The sequence below is a fragment of the Tinamus guttatus genome, unplaced genomic scaffold (genome assembly GCF_059628265.1).
Source record: "Tinamus guttatus ecotype Peru unplaced genomic scaffold, ASM5962826v1 Tinamus_guttatus_pri_ptg000052l, whole genome shotgun sequence".
Taxonomy (NCBI): domain Eukaryota; kingdom Metazoa; phylum Chordata; class Aves; order Tinamiformes; family Tinamidae; genus Tinamus; species Tinamus guttatus.
This window is the reverse complement of record NW_028288586.1, coordinates 10,975,500-10,996,903: the sequence shown is the minus strand read 5'-3', so window position 1 is coordinate 10,996,903 and position 21,404 is coordinate 10,975,500. Positions and strand designations below refer to the sequence as shown.

Here is a 21,404-nt window from a genome sequence, read left to right as displayed (position 1 = left end):
AGTCTTTTCCTTGGGTTCAGAACACAGATCCCCAAATTTAACTAATGAGAGACTTCTGCCTGCTTCAGAAGCCTGAGGGCATAAAATGCCTGGGGAGAAGGTGACTTCAGTGCATGGTTGGGATGTAGCTTACCAAATGTCTGATATTTTAGAACACTTCAGTGCAGGAATTGACACATTCTTTAAGTGTTTGTATTTGCAGGTAGGAAAAGCAGTGTTTTAAAAATAGTATTCTAGTTCCTGAACTAACTTGAGGAACTATTGAAAATAGGTAATATGGCAGTATGTATAGCTACATATTTTTAAATACATGGTTTCCAATTACTGGAAGTTCTTGCTAGTTTTAGTATTGAATGTACAAAATAGTTTAATTTATTGCTTCAAAAGCTGATTTATTTAAATCTGAGTATTATTTACTGAAAGAAGTCTGATGTTGATAAATGCCACAGCTCTTAGGGAATTTGTTTCTCATATTGGATCAATATCTGCTATACTTTCTTTTGCTGTTGCATATGTGAACTAAGCCTAATAGCATACCTCATGTATTCATAATAATGTAGTTAAACTTCACATGGATCTCATGGTGTGAAAAAAAACATAAGGCACATTTAAGAGCTCTTATATTTGGATTGCTGTAAAAACATGGGCTAATCAGTCTTTGCAACACTTTCCTGAAGTGGATAATTAAGCATGTGTGTTGTTTCACTAGCTGTGCTTAAGGAAAACCCTCCTTTAAGTATCTAAGAGCAGATTTTAAAAAGTTCTTGGATTTGGGGCCATCAAAGTGCTAGTTGTCCTGCAGAAACTTAAAAGTGACTATGATTAGCATTACAACTATGTGTTCAGTGTTCCCTTAATATTTGACACTTAATATTGGTGTTGACACTTAATATTTGAAAAACTTAAACTTTTTGCACTGTACTTTTTGCACTGTGCCATATTTTTTACACCATACTTTTTACGCTTCATATTTCTTTCTAAAGGGCAACATTGACAAAAGGCTTTTTTCATCAAACATATCCTGTCATTATTGTGCTAATGGATTTCTTTAGGAAACAATAGTGGAAAAATATTCTGTGCAGAAATAGAGAAGCTTATTTTCAGTCCAGGTTTTCTGCACAGATATATGGCTATTATATAGTAGGATTAAATGACAGATTGATTATTTTATTTATTTATTTATTTTTGCTTAATAAGTGCAGTTAAACAACTTCAGGCAGTTTTTTAACTTTTAGCTGGAGTATTTGTAAAAACAATGATCTCAAGTTCATTTCATCTACCTGCTTTCACAATAGGTGATAGGTGTTCTACCTGCTTTCACAATAACAGGTTACTGAGCATGGTGATTTGTATAAACCTCTTCTTTTCCTCTCCCAGTGGTAGTGATGATGAAGATGTTGCACCACTATCAGCAAAATTTGCTGATATCTACCCCCTGAATAATTACGGTGATGCAGAGGTGGTAGCCAACATGAATGGAATTCACAGTGAGCTCAATGGTGGAGGTGAAAACATGGCATTGAAAGAAGAGGTATAGTATTTACAGTGTCCCCTCTCTGGCACATGGATGTGCTCTCTAGAGTGGCTCATCATTCACTCAAATTAACAGGCTGACATTTTCCAGTCCCCTCAGGTGAGCAGTACTAGCAGCAGTTCCTCAGAAGCAGATGATGAAGAAGCAGATGGGGAGAGCAGTGGTGAACCACCAGGAACTCAAAAGGAAGAAATGCCTTTAGGGAAAAGGGCGTTAAGGAAAGATGAAGCAAAAATGGATAGTCCACCACCTTCTTACCCCAGTCAGCAGGTATAGTAATCTGGAACAGACCCTTTTTGTACATGTGGGTATTTAAGTGATAGAAGACTTATATCTTCAACTTGAAATATTTAATTTCTTAAAATATGTGACATTGTCAGGAAGTGCTTATGATATCTAAAAAATTTTCAGCTGTGTGGTTTAATATCTTCCTTCCATTAAAATCTTAAGCTTGTTAACATTTGTTTTGTTGTTCCATAACAAATGTGTTAGTTATGTTGAACATGTTTTCAGCAAAATGGTGAATCCTCTTAAAATGACAGAGGCAAATGACACCTTGAGATCAGTAGAAAGTTCTGTTCAGGCATTGATTTGGCGTGGCTGATATGTTCATAAAATTTATCCCCAGGGCTCTCTGTCCCACAGAGTCATTTTGTTTGGAAGGGAGCTCTGGAGGTTTACCCACCTGTGCTGCTCAAAGCAGGAGAGCTACAGCAGATTGCTCAGTGTCCTGGCTGGTTGGATATTGGGCATCTGCTAGGACATGGAGTGAGGAGGCTCCTCTCTGAGCTACCTGCTCAATCACCCTAATAGTAGAAAAACTTTTTGTTATGTTCATATGCATTTGTTATGCATTTCGTTGTGTTCATCCTGCATTTCAGCTTCTGTCCTTTGCCTCTTGTCCTTATGCTGGGCATCAGTGTGGAGAGCCTGCTTCCATCATCTTTACCACTCCCCTCCCAAGTCAGGTGTTACATAGCGCAATAAGATCCCCCTAAGTCTTCTCTCTTGATGCTGAACAACCCCAGCCCTCTCAGCCTCTCTTTGTTTCAGATGCTCCAATCCCTTTGTCACCTTTGTGGCTCTTGCCTGGACTTCCCTCAATGTGTCCATATGTGTCTATGCCTTGTCCCAGGGAGTCCAGGCCTCCAGGTGTCTCATCAGTGCTGAGGAGAATGGAAGGATCTCCTCCCTTGACCTCTTGGCAAAGGAGCAGGCTTCCTATTGCAGGGCTGCAAATTGTCAGCCCTTCCAGCTAAACGGCCCTTTATTACTATTTTTTAATGCATTTTGCTTATATATGCACACTGGGAAAAATTTGAAATTAATCACACATATATACATAGTGTTCATGTTTATTATGGAAATAGGTTGGGGGCAACTATCGGTTTTATTGTCTTGTCAAGTAGATTGACTTTTTTTTCTTTTTTTTTCTTTTTCTTACAGGCTGACCAAGGTCCAAACGCTTGTGAATGTCATGTTTGCAAACAAGAAGCTTCAGGTCTAACAGCCTCTGCACTTGCAACTGGACGCCTGCCTGCTGGCCATCAGTTTATGAATCCTGAAAAACCTGCACATCCTGCACTTCATCTTTATCCTCACATCCATGGACATATACCATTGCATACAATTCCCCATCTGCCCCGTCCACTCATCCATCCCACCTTGTATACAGCTTCTCCCTTTACACACAATAAGGTGAGACTCCCAGCACAAGTGCATTGAGCTCCCAGGAAAAATACTGTATGCTGGTGTAAACTGGCCTGCCCAAGTGTCAGTGGAACCGTAAAAGTTGCTTTAGATTTCAGTCTGTTTATAGCAGGCTTTGGGAGGGGGCTGTGGGGGGTAGGAAATAGCACTGAACTGGTGGAAGCTTTGTACTGCAGGGCTAGCAGTAGCTTTTGTCAGAGTGGCTGCTGATTTCCTTATTATTAGAAAGAATTTGGAGTTAAAAGAAGTGGGGAAAAATAATGGGACTTTGGTCAATGTAATAGGACTAATGAAATCTTTATATGCATTGAGGTCAAAATTTAGCATCTGGTTTTGGCAATACTATCCTGGAGTTTCTAATTCAAAATTGGAGGATGTTGGTTTGTTTTGAGGAGAATTGAGGTTTAGAATCTGCTTACAGCCGGTTTTGTCCTTTGAGGGAATGCAAGTTCTGCAAACTTCTTTTATGTAAAGCATTCAAGTAACGAACAGGAGAAAGATAGGGAACAAGAACTGGGACCAGGTGGCTGCTTCTCAGGAGATGTATGAGTCAAAGGTAGGAATTTACACCATGTGTGCAGTTTCAGGTTGTATTTCATTCAGTCAAACTGCAGGCTGCTGCTGGAGGGGCCAAAGGCTTTCTCCTTAGGTACATATTTCTCTCATCTCCCTTGCATCTGGTCCAGTGATCCAGTGGTTGCAAGGAAAGTAGATGAGCTCACTGATGCGAATCTTTTGCTGCTTCTTACACTCCTTCCTAATAACTGTTTTCCGTTTTTCCTGCCTTTTTGGTGTCCCTTTCTCGTCCCTGTTGCAGCACACCAGCTCCTTAACCGCAGTGCTGCAGCTGGCTCTTTCTCACCGCGCACTGCCCTTCCGCAGTCCCTAATGGTTGTATCCCCCCTCCTGCTGTCCCTCCAGCCCTGTTTCCTTCCCCTTGCAGCCGCGTGCCCGAGCTCCTGCCTGGGCAGTGCCCCCAGCCCTGCTGCGTGCCCTGTCGGAGCCCTCTGTGCGGAGGAGCGGCCGCAGCGCCGTGTCCCCGGCTGCGCGCAGCCCCGTGCCCAGCGCCGGAGCCGGCTGCACTCTCCGTATTTACGTTGTGCTGGAACTAGACACATGTGGAAGCTGAAGCTTTAGGGAGCCTTTCACCTTGGAAGAGCCAGCTGAGCTGAGCAGTAGTGAGAGAGCCTCATGAGCCTTGCTGGATCAGGCTTGGTTCATCACAGACGCGCTGTTCTGTCCCTGTGAAGTGGTTCTTAGTGCCCACAGTAGCCAAGTTTTCTTTTTTTGTGGGATATTCCAGCCCCTCCCACCTTTACCGTTAGCCAGATAATGAAGATCCTTCTGTACAGAAAAAGGAGCATAAGAAGCTTTTTTGGCCATGGCTGTTTTGACAGTGCTTGAAATGTTATTTGCCTCAGCTGATGCTTTTAATAGCAGAACCTGCATTTGTGTAGCTTTGCATCGCATCAAATATTGTGCAAGAACAGGAAGAAAAATAGCTTTTCCTTGGCGTTGTTAATGGTGACAGTAATTTCACACTGGGCAATACAATCAGTAGGTCTTTGGAAGAAAGTTGCATTTTAGAATACAAATGAACAGCTTCAGCCAGAAAAAGAAATGGGATGAAGGAGAAGAACTTGCCTATGTAAAGCAGTTTTAAAAAAAAAAAAAAAAAAAGTGTATTGTCCCTGTTTTTCTTAGTTGCTTGTTAAAGTAAAAAAGTTAAACAGCATATTTGTTGTCTGTTAAGTTAGGAAGCCGTTCATATGTGTTCATACCATTACATCAGTATAGACTACTTGGAAATTATGTCCTGAACTCATACATGTTCTGTGTCTTTTTCTGCTGTGCTTATTTCTAATCCTGGAACGTCTGTAAATCCTGTATCACAGTTACTTGCTGTGGTAATGACGACAGTGTCACACGGGGTAGTTTTTGTCATTTGAGGCCTTTGAAAGTAAAAATTCTTTACAAGTTCAGTGTTCATATAAATACTTTTTTAGTTTAAAAATGAAGACCTACCAATATATAAACATAAATATTTTTAGAGAATACCCTTTGCATTCATCTGTTACCTTACTGTAATATGTGTGATTTTAAATATGCATATATGACACAGATATATTGTGCATATTAAAAAAAAATCTATGTAATATTACCTGTATTAAATATCAAAAAAGTCCCTCATCAATCTGGGAAGCATTTTTTTAATATTGCTTTTAGCTTTTTATAATGCCTTTCACAACTGGAAGATTTTGATTTGAGGATTGCTGTTGGAGTGACTGTGCAAGCAAACAGAATATTAATGAGGAAAATACTCTTTATTTTTGTAGGCATTACCGCCAGCTCCAGTTCAGAATCATACAAACAAGCATCAAGTATTCAATGCATCTCTCCAAGATCATATTTATCCAAGCTGTTTTGGGAGCACTCCAGATTGGAATAGTTCTAAATTTATAAGTCTTTGGGGATCAGAAATGATGAATGACAAGAACTGGAATCCTGCTACTTTTTTGCCTGATACAATTCCTGGTGAGGGTTTGTTCTTACTTCACAGTGACCAGTTAAGAGACTATATTTTGAAATGGAGTGTGTCATTTTTTTTTTCCAGGAATTTGTCATGGTGCTCTTGTAAGAGGAGTTCTGGCAGAGATTTGCTGCTGTTTCTACATCAGGGAGGGATGAAAATTAGGGACCTTTCAGTGTTGGGGAGAAGATGCCAGAGGTTAAAGAATAGTGGGTTGTTTTCACTTAAGGTTGTTGCAGAGGATTCAGGATTTCAAAGTTACAAAGATATGGAAGTTGGAGGGAAACTTAAATAACTTCTGGTCTTTTGCCGTGAAGGGCTGCTCTGCAGACCTGTGAGAGCATTGCTTGTATTGTTCTACATCCTTCTCCCTCCTGTAGTGGAGGAGAAATTCGTATTCACTTTCATTCATGTAGAGAGGCCTGAATCTAGCAAAAGGCACATGTAAGCTAATAAGCCTTTGGAAATACTAATAATTAGTGTGAAATAGAATGCATTAACAAATAGCAAAACAACAACATGTACATGTAGCTTTCTATTTACATGATGACAAGTACTTTTTTTAAAATATGACTGTTATGGAAAGGGAAGTTTTGTTTTTTTCATATAAGCTTTTGTCTGTGCTGCTGCTAACTTGTCAAGCTACTGAAGTGGCAGTTAAAAGGCAAAAAAAAAAAAAAAAAAAAAAAAAATCCCTAGAGCTCCCCAACAGAACAGTTCATCCCTATTCAAATGTAGCTGTTCCAACGGACGGTTTCCAGTGCCACATTTTATGTGGATGGTCAGATTACAATGGCATTGCCATAATTAGCTGGAATTACTGATAAATGCAGATTTATGACTTTTTATTCATGGTAGGATATATAGATTGTTCCTGCCTGTGTTATAATTGTTGCATGGCTACACTGCACTGCAGATACCGGAGTTCGTAGCATATCTAGTTACAGCTGTGTTTACTGAAAAAAAAAATGCGACTCCCCTAATGCTGCCAAACCAGTGCTAACAATATGTCCTTGCTTATCTTGTAGTATTGCATCTATATTCGTGAGTGGTTAATTCTAAATGCCATAAAAAAAAGAGTTCTGTAATTCTGTAAGTCTTAATTACTATGTGTGTTTCAATTAAAGGGAGTGATATATTAGCACCAGCACTCTCAGAAATCAGACCCGAAGCACTTCCTACTACATCTAGCAATGAAGCAACCGCAGTTACTGACAGCAAAGAGAAAAAAAGTGCTGCCAAGAAGAAATGTCTGTACAATTTCCAGGATGCCTTTATGGAAGCTAATAAAGTTGTCATGGCAACGTCTTCTGCCACCTCTTCTGTCTCCTGCACAGCTACGACAGTGCAGTCGAGCAGCAACCAGTTCAAAGTATCGTCCAAGAGACCTTCGTCCATAGGTAAGGATTTGTAATCTGCCCACAGCTTATAGATGCATTCAAGCACATGTAGCTAAGATGTGCAAAGATCTATATGCTCATTTAAGTAATATGTATCTTTAATCAGCATTCTTGTTACTTTTGATTTGTAGACTCTTTACGTCTTGGTCAGAAAGCTTTCCACAGGAAAAGTCCTCAAGGTCTTTTGCAAACCTAATGGATTTGGGACCAGTAGTAGAGAGGTGTTGAAATACTGCCTGAATTTTATAGAAGCTGAGAACATCTGGCAATTTGAATGCTTTGGGGTGTTTCTTTGGCTGTTTATGTTTGTTCTGCTTTTGGGGGATTTTTTTTTTTTTTTGAGGGGGGTAGTTAATGGAGACTTTTTTAACATTAAGTGCTTACTTATTTTTCCCAATTCAGGTGAGGTGTTCCACAATATTAATAAAGAGGACCATAGACATTCTGCACCAGTTGCACCACGAAATAGTCCGACCAGTTTAGCATCCCTTCCTTCACTGTCTCCTGCTGCACTGTCTCCAGCTTCTACACCGCATCTTCCAAATCTTGCTGCTCCTTCTTTCCCCAAAACTGCTGCAACAGCCCCTGGATTTGTGGATCCTCATTCAGGTCTTTGCCCCACTACGGTCGCACCTCCTACTTCAACCACAGACAGCTCTGTAAGTGCCCCACCAAGTGTCTGCAGGTAAGTTTACTTTCCTTCTTATTTATGATAGAATAACAATTAAGATTCTAATACCTTTACTTTCTGTGATTCTGACACCATGTGGCAAGCAAGTATGAAAAAGCTGGGAAAACTTAAGTCTGGCAGATTTCTCAAACTGTAAAAAGGTCATATGCAGTCCTCAAGGTGCCATACAGTAACACTCTTTTCTGACTTGAGGCTTCCTAGGTGTCAAGCCCACCATTTGTAGGGCTATAGTGTGGAAGGATATGCTGGTCTCTAAAGGTTTTCAGAAGCCTTGGGCTGCAAATTTGGCAGTTGTGTCCTGGGAATGTTGCAGCTCTCCTGGGTGCCTGTGGAGCAGAAGCACACCAGGAAAGCCATCGAGTCACGGCCCCCACTGCCCCCTTGCCTGCAGGGTTGTGCTGATGGCTGCTAGGGATGTAGCTTTCTGACTTCTGCAGGAGTTCTCAGGAGATGATGTGAGGTTTAGGCAGAGCTGAATAACTGCATACCCAAATTGCCTCTAAAAGTACCTTTATATCCATTATTGACTAGTTTTTACTGATGCTAAAACAAATAACTGTGCAGGTTATTTAATACAGCAGAATCCCAGTGGTTATCAGTCAGGTGCTAGTATGCTGCAGCCTTATCAGGACATAAGTAATGAACTGGGAAAGAACTCAAAACCAGGGATTTCAGGCTCTACAAATCGAGATGTGCTAATGTGCTATCAGGGGAAAGAAAAACTGTGTTGGTACCCTGCTTGCTCAATCTAGCAATTGTTCTGCAGAGCGGTAGAATTAATGAAGCTGCATTTTCTGTGGAATTGGATCCATTATCCCTGCCACGTGCTCTCCCGTTTGCTTCCAGTGGGTATTGTCACACTAACTCTCACCAGGCAAGAAACAGCAAGGCCAGGGCTGGTCAGATTGGCTGGCCAAAACGTTGGGCAACTGGCCGTCTGCAGAGCAGCAGCGTAATAGAGTTGTGCATTTCTCTTCCTTCTCTGAGAAACTGAATTTGAGCACTTCTTACCTCCTGTCCTGGTCTCTGATTTCTTGTAGAACTCCTCTGGAGCTGCGTTACAACTTGAAATGGGTCAGGGGGCCTTAAAAAGAGGGTTGAAGGAGGAAGGAGTTGGGCTGATGCACTAGGTAGTACTGTCATCATAATGTAGAGGTCCCATTTCCTTGGGTAAAATGAGCTCAGCTATGAGTGCTGGGTTGTTTTTGTTGTTGTTTGCTTTTTTTTTTATTTATTTATTTTTTTTTTAAGATTCATATGTTCACCTTTTTCTAACATAAGAGCAGAGAAATAGTAATGCTGAATATTGAGGGGGGGATTTTTGTTTTAGTAATTGATGCAATTGAAAGAACTGGACATGATAATCTTTTAAAATAGTGGTCATGTTGAGCATATTATTTGGCAGAATTTTGGATGTAGAAAGATTGTAGGTATCGGCTTAACGAAGAGGAATACTAGTATTTTTTCTTGAATATGGGCCTGAGTGGTAGCTTAGAATAGATTTAAACCAGGGAATTTTAGAAATAAATTGGGTCTTCTGCAATTGCAGAGGTATCAGACCACAAGTGGTCATATGGACCACAATTTGAAAACCATTTCACTGCAAAAACTGAAGTAACTGCTTTTACAATTATTTTAAGTGTTTAAAGCCAGGATGAACAGTTCCAAACATGTTCTCTAGGCTGCTCTTTCACTAAGTCACTTAATGAGTCTTTCCTAAACCACTTTCCCATGCATTCCTCTATCTTGCCTGCTTGGTTTTGAGCCTCTCCATTTGCAACCTGTTCTGAAATTTAGGGTTTGCTGCATTACTGGTGGCTGATAACCCAATCTGAGTCCCTGTTCTTGATAGAGGTGTGTGTGTGTGTGTTTTATTGAAGTATTTTTTGTAATGTAATCTAGAATTTTCATAAGCTCTTTTTTAACATAGTGACCCGGATTGTGAGGGCCATCGCTGTGAGAACAGTAACACGTATGATCATCAACAGTATGATGGAGAGGAGAGCCAAGATGAAGACAGCTGTTCAGAGCATAGTTCCAGTACCTCAACGTCCACAAATCAGAAGGAAGGAAAATACTGTGACTGCTGTTACTGTGAGTTCTTCGGCCATGGAGGAGTAAGTTGTTGGATTTTCTTCTGTTTTGTTTTGTTGCCACTTATTCATCATCTCTTGCACACGACTTACCAGACTGCACCTACAGAGACAGGGATGAAGCTTACTCTAAAGCTAAGAAGAAAAAGGAAACCAGAAGCACGGGTAGAAAGTAGTTTTCTTCTTTGAATTTGGCAATTAAAAACAAACCTTTCCCATTGAAAGTAGTTCAAGAGCAATAAAACTGAGCAAAAGATTTAGGAAGCAACTGACTGGAAGATTTAGGAAGCAACTTCATGAAGTTCAGCTGTGAAACTGCAAGCAGGGGCCTCCAGCCATTTAAGTAACTTCACAGAATTCATGGGCACGTCTGTAATAGTCTGCTTATTAGTTGAATTTGGGTAAAGATGCTCTTAATATAGGGTGTTTTACAAATGATTTTGGCCTATTTAAAGAACAAAATCTGAGTCCTCAAAGTATTCACTTTAACTTGATGTTTTGTAAAAAAGAAAAGTTATTGTTGCCTCAACTTAGAGTAGACTTAAATATACTTTTATCAAGAGAAAACCCACACTACTACAAACAGTTTTAACTGTCTCATTTGATAGGTACTGACTTGTTTCTGCATTTAAAGTAAGCTTTGTAGAAATTGTAAGATATTAAAGCATGTATCTTTTTCTGTATATTCTTTGCTATAAATTTTAAGGTTTTGGTCGAAGCATCTTTAAGTTAAATTAATACTCCTAACATAACTAGCAAGTTCTCATGTTCCGATTGGCTGCTTTTCACAAACGAAATGCTAGAAGTTGTCACTTTTCTTTTTTTTTTCTTTAAAATAATATTTTGCTGCTAGGCTCAGTTGCATTTTTAAAAAAAGTCTGTTTCAGTAATCAGATCACTATTGGATTTGGGATTATTTTATATATATATATATATATGTATTTGAAATAAAAGCTCTGTTTTATTGGCCAGGTCTTTGGTGGGGACAGTTTTCACTGGCATGAAAGCATGCAGTGAATTGAAAGCCCCCTTGTGGCTGAAAGGAGCAGGGAGGGCTTCCCTTTTCCTCCTGCCTATTCCCACCCGTGATCTTTCAGTGACTGTGAATTGATTTACATTGAGCAGATACTACTCTTTCATAGTAAATTATTCATGTTGCTGGAGTGGCAGAATGCCACTTTTTAAAAACAAAAAAAAATAGTTTTAAATTTTTCCTTTAAGTTTTATTTTAGGCCTTTGTTCTCCTGGTTTAGTGAGTGAGTTGAGCTCATTTAGCTTCCAAGCAGATGGGCCCCAGCCTGGCGGTGAGACGGGTAGGACAGGCAGGAGGGAGGAGGAATGAGGAGCTGGGAGTTGGGATCAGGGATGGGAATCCAAAGAGGTGGGAGAGGTTATTGCTGCTGCTCTGCTGCTGCACTTAAAGCCCTCCCTAGGTCTTCTCACCTGTGCACTGGGCATTTCCACTGCAAGACTGGTCACTCTTCCAATTGGATAACCTGGTTCATGAGCTAGCCCCAAATCCAGCAGCTCTGTTGCCTGGTAAATGTACTTTACCCCTGCAAACAGTATGGCATTCGTTATGTAGGTTCAGACCTTCAAAATTATTCGAGTTATTTCTGAAATTTCAAAATATCAGACATATGAATTTTTTACATCTGGTCACTGAATGTTTTGTCATGTCCTTCAGCCACCAGCTGCACCAACCAGTAGAAATTACGCAGAGATGCGGGAAAAGCTTCGTCTACGTCTAACAAAAAGGAAAGAGGAACAACCGAAGAAGCCAGATCAGATATCTGAAAGGGAAAGTGTCGTTGACCATCGAAAGGTGGAGGACTTGCTACAGTTTATAAACAGCTCCGAAACCAAACCAGTAAGCAGCTCTCGGGCAGCCAAGCGAGCAAGACATAAGCAAAGAAAGGTAAGATAGAAGTATGCATGCCCCAAAATCTCATTTTTTGGATTTATATGTGTATTTTGTGTGTTTTCTGCAAGTATACCACCACATACTGGCTATATGTATCATAACACTCTAAACTTTTTCTATGTAGCTAGTGCTACACTGCCATTTTGTCCATCCACAGTCAGTTTACCTTTATGGTGTTATCTTAGAAACTATGTAGAATTAGAAGATTCTTCACACTGTCTTTGTCATATGTTTTGCAGCAGATCAGCTTTATATTCCCCCACTTTAGAAACTAATTTCTGAGTGTCAGAAATGTTAAGAGTGATTGTTTCGTAGAACAGATATAAAAATGGGAGAGTATTAAAAAGCACCAGCGTTTCTTCATGGGAATTTTAGTAATGCTAAGGTGTCTCTGCAGGGAGCAGGGGAATATAAGCACAATGCACTCGTGCTGGTGGAAAAGTCAAGATTTGTTCTTGGGAAGATGGTGCTGGGCACCTTGCTGTTCTGACTTAGGCAGATGAAATGCTATGCCATCTGCTGCCACGAGAGTCCAAGTGAAGTGTCAAGCTGCAGAGGAGGAGAAAAAAAAATAGAGATTGCTTTCAAACAGAAATTGGCCAAAATGTTTTTAAAAAATTAGTTTTGAGAACTACTTTTGCTGAGTTAATGCAGGAAAATTACTTTGTTGCTGAGCAAGCAGGAAATGTGTTATTCATACTGGGATTTGTGTGTGAAGTTCAAGGTATAAGCAGATAGATTACCAAAATCTTTTTGAATTCTGGTAAATATGTTCTGTGATCTCAGAGTAAGTACTTTGTGTTTGTGGATTTGTTTGCTGGCATTAGTTCTCTGTTCTTTAAGTAGCTTTGTGAGTTTGGAAGATGTAATGTCTACAAGTTTTATACTTTATGTTCATGTTGTAGCACTGTTCATCAACTTGAGAGTTTAGTGAGTTTGTTTCTTTTTAAATAAAAGCAAAATTTGCTTTTCTCAAGGAATGCAGTTTGAATGAAAAAGGAAAAATGGGGAAGCTTTTTTGGAGTGTTTTGGGGTTTCTTTTTTTTTTTTTTTTTTTTGGATGACTTCTAGAACTGTGAATAAGGCATCCCATATAGGCACTTCTGAAAATACAAGGGCATGGATTGCTCTTACTGTTTGACTATCGTTTTATTGATGGCATAAGTAAATCATTGATGCACAGCGAAGTTTAGACATTTGCAATAATTGCTGGGAGAAATCCCTTAAATGCCTATGGCTTATGGGTGAAAGAATGTACTTCTAGAGGCAGCTTATGTACAAATGGTATTTTGCTTGCTGTGGCAAGCCTCTTAAGTGCGTTGGTATGTTAGAATCCCAAGGCTGGCCATGTCTGCAGAGAAGACTAGTAACCCTAAGAAATGAGTTTTCCAAGTCTGTCACTTCTCTTACAACTATTGGTATTTTGTAGCTTGAGGAAAAGGCTCGACTGGAAGCAGAGGCCCGGGAAAGGGAGCATCACCAGTTGCTTGAGGAGCAGAGGCGGCGGGAGGAGGAGGAGGAAGAGAGGCTGAAACAAGAATTACAGCGACTTCAAGAGCTTCAACAGTTGCGGGCTGTGAAGAAAAAGAAGAAGGATCGGACGAGTAAGGAGTGTCAGAAGGCGGACGTGCCGCCTCGGAACTGCCAGCCGGGGAAGGAGGCTGTCCCGGGCGCTCCCGAAGACCTTCCGAACGGCACCCTCGAGCAGCCAGAAAAGATCGAGGCCTCTCCCGGGTCCCTGGCGAGACACATGAATCACGCGGAGCAGAGGCCGGGTTCCGAGTCGGGCTGTGAACTATCCAACCCCATAAACACCAGAGACTCGAAGCTGCTTTATCAGAAAGAGGGCAGTGTAAAACAGCATGAGCCCCTCTCTTTCCTGCTTGACATTATGCATCAGCATAAAGAAGGAAACGGCAAGCAGAAACTAAAGCAGGTAAACAAACCGTGCGCTGAACCCGCGAAAAAGCCTGCTGAGTCCCCCAAAGCAGCTGAGGTTCAGACTAAAACCAGAAACCAAATAGAATCCAAAGCAAAAGCAGCAGAGCTCCCAACACTTGCAGAGCCTAAAAAAGAGGAGAAGAAATTAAACAACAATAACAAAAAGCAGTTGAACCATGTCAAGGAAGAGAAAGCCCCTGTCACGAGCGAGTCCCCTTCACCGAGTGAGCAGCAGCAGAACAGTAAGCTAATACTTGCCGATTCCCCTCAACCAAAAGGCAAGAACAAGAAAAACAAGAAGAAGAAAGGAGACAAAGTCAACAATTCCATTGGTAAGTACATTAAAAAGAACTTGAGTTTTGTTTATTGTTAACATTTGAGTCCAAAAGTCTGCAGTCTTCATCTTCTGTCAATTCTGCCAATGTACAATGAGAGAAAATGAAAAACCCTGGTTGGGAAAACTCAAGTCATTAGTGAAGTCTTTAGTTTGTTTTCTGGATTTGAAGTGACTTAGATGCTTTCAGGAGATAAATATGGGTTTAGTAATGAGATGTACAGCGCTTGAAAATGCGAGTAAACTAGTATACTCTATTTTTTCTTTTTTTATGAAACAATTTAAATAAAGCCAGGCTTTTCTGTCTCTTGCTTAAGCAGTTACTTAATTCAACAGCATGCTAAAATTCATTTTGAATTTCATTTAAAACACTGTCAATTCTCCCAGATGTATTGAGGGTATAGCATCAAATATTGGTCTCATTTTGTGCAGGGAGAATACAGGGATTCTGCAACGAAACACTTACTGTTTATTCACACATAAATGCACATTTTTCTTAGTGGAAATATTTTTTTTGTACTAGTTTTATTTATTGATGAAGTAAATACAAAATCAATTTACTATTTTTCATTATTATTTGCTAAAGTAAACACTTGTAATGGAATGCTATTTAGGTAATGACGGGTAGTTTTTTTTCCTTGTGAATATTGGTCCGCGCTAATACAGATTTTGATTGTTTTTCTGATGGTTGCTCGAACAAATATTTCAGAGTTTTCTTCATGAAGTACTTTTTTGTTTGTTTGTTTTCTCCTCTTCTGTCCTAAAAGCCGGGTGTGAAGCCTGTTTTGCTTTGTGGTTTCGCTCTCGGGTTGAGTCAACCCCCAGTTCTCTCTTGCTGAAGCTCTTCTCATTTTCGTCATTTCCGCTGCACGTCGCTCGAGCTGCGATGCTGCACTGAGCTCTCCTCTCATGCCTTAGCCCTTGTGTACGGTGTGTTAGCTTCTCACAAACTTGCAGGGTTTTTCCTACGTAGCTAATTTTCCTAGCAGTTGCAAATATAATACGCGATCTTTCATACAGTCTTGATTTCTTAAAAGACGTACGGTTGCTGCACCAAATTAGCAAGTAGACAAAAATTCATTGCAACTAAGAAGGAAAAACAAACTAGAACTAGGGTAGTGGTAGAGCACAAAAGTTTAAAAAGCTGCTTTTTGACTGAGCTTGCAAATGAAATGTTGGGGCAGCGAGCGTTGTCCCTTCTGCTGTGATCTCCACTTCTTAAAGAAGTTTCTTCTGGCAGACTATTCTAGCTCCTTGTTATGGAGGGAGTGAAGAAAACGAGGGCTATAGGGCTGTGTTTCCAGGGCTTTCCTGTTTTCTAGCAGGAAGTTGCAAGGAAGAAAATTTACTGCTTGAATTAGCAGCAGCATCTTTAGAAAAGATCCATTCATTGCCGTGAACGTGGGAGCTCTGGAGCATCTTGGCGCGTGCGGCGCTTTCGGTTACGTTGAGGCTCTCCCTTGCTGCAGTACGTTCTGGAACAGCTACAGGCCCAGGGCTGCAGTGTGTTTGTGGAGTATTTTTAGGAGAGGAGGCTACAAGAGGAAAGTAAATTCACAAATTGGATCCTGCAAAATTTAACACTCTTTGAAACTTTTTTTAGGAAGTATGTTTTAAAAAAAAAAAAAAAAGACTGTGTGCCAAGATGGTGTCATATGCTAAAAGACTTGGTTGCTACAGCTGAGGGCCTAAATTTAGACCATATTAAAATATGTTTAAAAACATGTTGTTAAAAAATCCCAAATGGAAGTCACTCTGACTTGATTTACTCTTCACTGACACAATAAACATCCCAGTACAGCAGCTCTACAGAGCCCTAGTTCCTGAACTATTTTACTTTATAATTGTCTCTTCAAAATTGTTTCTAAAGCTGACTATTTTTAGTAGCAGGGTGAACAAATCTCAGGCAGAAAAACGTTGTTCACTTGTGCTCATTCTTGGTATGTTTGTGCTACCTGACCCACTGAGCCCCTTTGACCTTTTTCGCGTGAGACCCAAGCTCATGGCATCTTCTGCAACACAAGTGATCAGCAAATCTGTACTGATTTTTCTCTTGCTTGTTGCCACTGCAAATCCTTCAAAACTGAGCAGAGGCCCAAGGGTGTAGGGTTTCTTCAAAATATCTTTTCAAATACTTCTCTGTAATAATTTAGCTTAAATGTGGTTTGTTTTGCATCAGCAGCCTATGAAGTTCAGGCAGTTCTCCACAAAATGTCTTTAATGCAGCTTCCTCAAGCTTTGTCCTCTCTCCCTCCCATCCCTGTGAATCTAACTTGGTCTAATGCTTTTCACTTTGTAGATGATGTGTTTCTACCCAAAGACATTGATCTAGACAGTGTGGAAATGGATGAAACAGAGCGAGAAGTGGAGTATTTTAAAAGGTAAAGTGCCATAACACTTACACATGCAGAGGCTGTGCTTCTTCCTGAATACCCTGGTTTAAAAAGAACAGACTTGATAACTAACTCCTAGCATAAAAGCTTGTGTTGCGATATCCCAGATTCTCTTGCAGTTGATATTCTGGATCCTGCAAGGGACAAAGCCCTAGATCTATGAGCACAAATCAGGGCCAAGCAGTAGAAATACAGGAGTGCCAGAATCACCTCTGTACCCCAAGCTCTCATCAAGGCTTTTGGCCTCAGCTACATTTTTTGCTTGTTTTCTATAAGCAAAATCTGCATAAACTTCTTTTATCATCTGCAAAGACCAAATGCTGGCTAGTGTTTAAAAAATATTAAGTATAAAAAATACTATGTTGGATACAAGGGTTTTGCAAAGAAAACTTCACATTTCAAATTTGGGAACTTAGGTTTCAGAAAGGTTATTTCATGAGGATTGGTTATTTCAAATCTGATCTGATCATCCTCATAGGAGGTATTACTTGGGAATTTTATTCCATACATGAAATAGAGATGAAACAACCGTAGATACCTGTTTTTACACTGAGCATAAAAAGTGGATAACTCTCCTTGCTAGTGCAAGAACACCAGAAGAATAAAATGAGTTGGTGCTTATACAACTGTTTGTCATCTTATGTGCATTTCAGTTGCTTTTGGTGTTTGTGCCATGTACCAGTTGTCTTAAATTTTCAAATACGAGCAGACAGCTCATGTTTACGTAATGTAGCCATGTTCTTCCATAATACTCAAATCTAGTCACATTTGTATCCTTCAGCGGTGGCTGGGTGTCCTACTTTGCCATGAGTATCCAGCGCAATATCCGGAACTTCTGAAACATTACAAACAATATATTTCATATTTCTATTATTTCAGTAAATAATTTCTACAGTTAAATGCTGAATTGAATCATATTGTATTTCATAAAAACTAAAAGCATTTATTTAGAAGGGATTTTTAAGATCAGTTTTTCATTAAAATACGGGTTTCAAACTGTTGATTTGACATAGTTTTAGTTGACTATATGTTTGGGAAGTAATGCCTACAACTGTGCCTGTTCTGCATCATATCTGTGCAAAATTTGGATGTGTGTGATTTAATAGTGGAGTTAAAATGGGATAGAAGATACCATTTTCAGCAGTGCATGTTCGAAATTTTTAATATGGATTTTTCTGAGTAAGTCTTGGAAAGTTGTACTTATTTAAGTATTTTTTTAACATAAATGTAGGTTTTATAGGTGAAATGTAGCGTATACTAAATATAGTGCTAACGTTGCTATAACATAAGCACTTTGCTACAGGTTTCATGTAATATTTGAAGGTTCATTTGAGCTTGCAGTATCTATAGTATTAAAACTAAAAAAAGAAGTTTTCACCAGCTCTTTCTTTACTCCTTAATAGAAGGAATGTAGCAAAGTATCTTAGCTGTAGGAATTCAGCCTAAATTTGAACATTAATTTATCACACATGGTTCCAAATGAGCAGTTAAAAATTTAGCAGTACTGTTTTGTAATGGATTTGTAATGATTGGTGTAATCCACTCCTTTACTTCCATCTGTGAAAAGGAGTGTGTGTGTGTGTGTGTGTGTGTGTGTGTGTGTGTGTGTGCGCCTTGCTCTCTGTCCAGTTCCTTTAATGCCTACCTGATTATAACAGGTGACTGAAATGGCTTGAGAGATCCCCTTTTGGGGCAAAAAACAACTGCTTATGCCATGAAGACACCCTTAGCATGCGCAATTTCTATAGTTTGATATTTTTTCCAATGCAATCCCAGGATTCTAGCTACACTGCTTGTTTTAATAATCTTCTGTAACAGAGAGTTGTATCGGCTTACTGAGTTGTATAATTCATGTTTTTTACTGATACTTTGTAAATCATCAACCTTTCTGCTGCTTCCAAGCAGGATAATAGATGGATACATTAATTACAGCCTGACTTCAAGATTAACTTAGCAAGCTACTTCTAAGTTTAGCATAGGAAGAGGAAAATAAGTCTAGTTCTTCTAGTCTTTCCCTGTGCCTTCTCTAATCCTCTCCTTCTATCTGCTTCTCTTTTCGCTTTCATTTTTTTTAATGGAAGCTGTGTGACCTTCCAGGGAGGGTGTCATATAATCATTTATTTGATCTTGTAGAACTTTTTAGCCTCAGCAGGAGACACCTTGCCTTGATAAAGGACTTCAGCATGAATTAATCATCACTGAGGAACCTGCTTCTTAGCAGGGTCCGGTCTTTCAAATGTTGTTCCAAAAATGTGCATTGTATCCAGTGAAAGCCACTCAGTAGATTTTTGTTGTTGTTGTTCTAAAGACACTTCTTTTCCTGATTTACAGACTATTTATCTGCTGTTTTATATACAACCCTCCTTTTCCTAGGTGTTTGTATCAAGCATAACTTGCAGGGGTTGTAAGGACGGTTCGAGGAGGAGCAGCATGCCCTGCCTTTGGTGCTTCTGCTGTCCGTGTTACCTGCCGTTCAGCCTTGCTGCTGCAGGGCCTTGGGGAATGCAGCAGTGTCAGCTGTTTCTGGTTGGCGTTCAGCTGACTTCTGTGCTCTGCAGCATGCGGCGTGCCTTGCTGCTTCTCTCGGTTACTCTTGATAAACCGTTTGTTGTGTGGAGTAACTGATTCGTAATCCAGTTGAGTGGACAAAGTGGTTGCGGTTTTAGGTATTTTTAAGAGGTTTTATCCTTATGAATGGGTGCTGTTCTCCCCCCAAAAAAGGGTAATATCTGTGGTTTACAGCTTATTTCTCTCATTTTATCACTTCACTCTTTTTCTTTCTCGCCTTTCAGATTCTGCTTGGATTCTGCCAGACAGACAAGGCAGAGACTTTCCATCAACTGGTCCAATTTTAGCTTGAAAAAAACCACCTTTGCTGCACATTGAGATGACATGAGATGGGGAGGGAACCCTGCAGGAATTGATGAGCAACAACTCCACTTACCTGTCCTGCTGTGCTGAGAGCTTACCTGGTCTTGAACCAGTGCTGCCTTGCCTTGTCCCCAGTGCTGTGTGGATCTGCACTGAACCCTTTGGCCTGATAATTCTTGCGGACTGAAAAATTGCCACTTTCTACCTGAATTTGTTAGCTTGTGTGCTTGTAGTCTGTGAGTGAGACTTACTTGATTGTAGCTGTATGCCGTTGGAGTTGGAGCAATAGCTCTTCTCCATCTCCTTCTGAATGCCTTGGCCTCAGAGACTTTAAATTGCTTAGGCTTGAGTGGAGGCCAAAATACTAGTTTGCATCATCTGCAGTGGCTCCTGTCACTTCTGCATCTAGCTATGTTTTGTCATTCTGACTCCTGACAGAGGAATGGACCTAGTCAGTTGTGTTTTCATCTGCTCCAGATTTCTCCTGACATGACTTCATGAAAAGGAGGCTCTTATGGGACAAGTATCTCCTCAGTTCTTTCACAATCTACTGTTTAAGAGTGTACAAGTTACGCTATTTGTGTTTTGATTTTTTTTTCCTGACTTGTAGCCAGCTTGTGTAAGAATACTTGCAGAATGAGAAAATTTAAAAAAGAACAGTACTCACACTATCAATCTGTTATAGAGTGTATAATTGTATTAACACTGAAGCCTATCTGGCTACTTTTTTAACATATTGTTAAGTAATATTAAAATCATGTCTTTCTTTTTGAAAGATGGAATACATTAGTATGGCAGAAGACCTGTGTCTTGCTTTTTTTCTGCTTGGGTGGAGGGAAGGGAGTAAAGGAAGATTGAAAAAGTGATGGTGTTTTGAACTAACATCTTGTGGTAGAACTGGTCAGTGAATGCTCCTTAATTTAACACGTTCTTCTGAACATTCATATGCAGCTCATCTCTTGGGGGAAACAACCACTACTCCCTAAAGTGAAAAAAGACTCCTGCTGAATGCTGGAATTAAGTCTGTGAATTCTGTGGATTGTTGTAATTCTTCTACTTCAACAGATGCTGTGTGAGAAAAAAGATAATACAGAAATTTCCAATTTCATGTCATGTTAAAAAAAAAAAAAAAAAGTGTGTAGGTTCAGTGCTGCTATTGGGTAAATATCTAACAAAAATATAGTCATGTGTTGCAGATTGCAAAGTTTTTCTCCAGCATAGAGGAACACTGATAACTTAAGATTTTGGTCTATGAAAAGATACTGTGCTTACTTTGCTTACTTAAGTTTTCTGATAATGCACTGTTTATTCAGAATAGAGACAACAGGACCCTACAGCTTTGAAACCCACTAACTCTCTTCTCTTGGCTAGAGAGGCTGCTCGTGCTGCGCGGGTGCTGGCCCCGGGCGCCCCGTGCGAGGTGCAGCGTGACGGTGCCGGCCTGGCTGGCTTGGCCTCGAGCAGGTTTGGTGCCTGGCAGCTTCGGTGTCTCGTGAGGCCCAGGTGAAGCAAAAGCCTTGGGCTGGCTACCAGCTGCTGCGGGGTCTGCGCTGCAGGTCCCTCTTTCGTGGGAGCTGCTGTTCTGGTGTGTGCTGCGGGCTCAGCTCGGCCCCTGTAGGTAAATCAACCCTCAGTCTTCCTCTTAGTTTGCCAGAGTGCCATTCCCAAAATACAGCCTGGGGATGGGAAGGGTGTATCTTGTGTTATATATGTTTTTTTTCTTGCAGATCCGAGTTGAGGAAGTGAGGAGTAACGTGGCCTCACCATGTCATTTCTTGGGGCCACAGATATCCTGCATCTGTAGTAACCTGAGCTAGATCATGCAAGCTGTGCAAGAGTGGGGAGGCTGATTACATGGCCCCATGTGGTTTTAAAACCTCCTAAAGCCCCCCTGAAGGTGGATGTGAGTGTGAAATGAATTTCCCTTGCTTTTCCAGTTCTAAACCGTAGCACAAGGTGGCACTGTGTGTCAGGAGTAGTCAT

General features: G+C 40.3%; 1 protein-coding gene across 1 annotated transcript in view; it reads left to right on the top strand.

The window, feature by feature from the left end:
- The window catches only part of FAM193A (family with sequence similarity 193 member A), a 68,668-nt gene extending 48,445 nt beyond the window's left edge, over positions 1-20,223 (top strand). The window contains exons 12-22 of the mRNA XM_088540036.1: positions 1,378-1,531; positions 1,625-1,804; positions 2,981-3,232; positions 5,581-5,779; positions 6,902-7,174; positions 7,577-7,859; positions 9,796-9,982; positions 11,646-11,876; positions 13,312-14,155; positions 16,457-16,538; positions 19,343-20,223. Coding sequence (XP_088396162.1) covers positions 1,378-1,531; positions 1,625-1,804; positions 2,981-3,232; positions 5,581-5,779; positions 6,902-7,174; positions 7,577-7,859; positions 9,796-9,982; positions 11,646-11,876; positions 13,312-14,155; positions 16,457-16,538; positions 19,343-19,436 — 2,779 coding nt within the window. The 3' untranslated portion in view covers positions 19,437-20,223. The remainder of the gene's footprint in view (positions 1-1,377; positions 1,532-1,624; positions 1,805-2,980; positions 3,233-5,580; positions 5,780-6,901; positions 7,175-7,576; positions 7,860-9,795; positions 9,983-11,645; positions 11,877-13,311; positions 14,156-16,456; positions 16,539-19,342) is intronic.
- Positions 20,224-21,404: the final 1,181 nt, after the last annotated feature.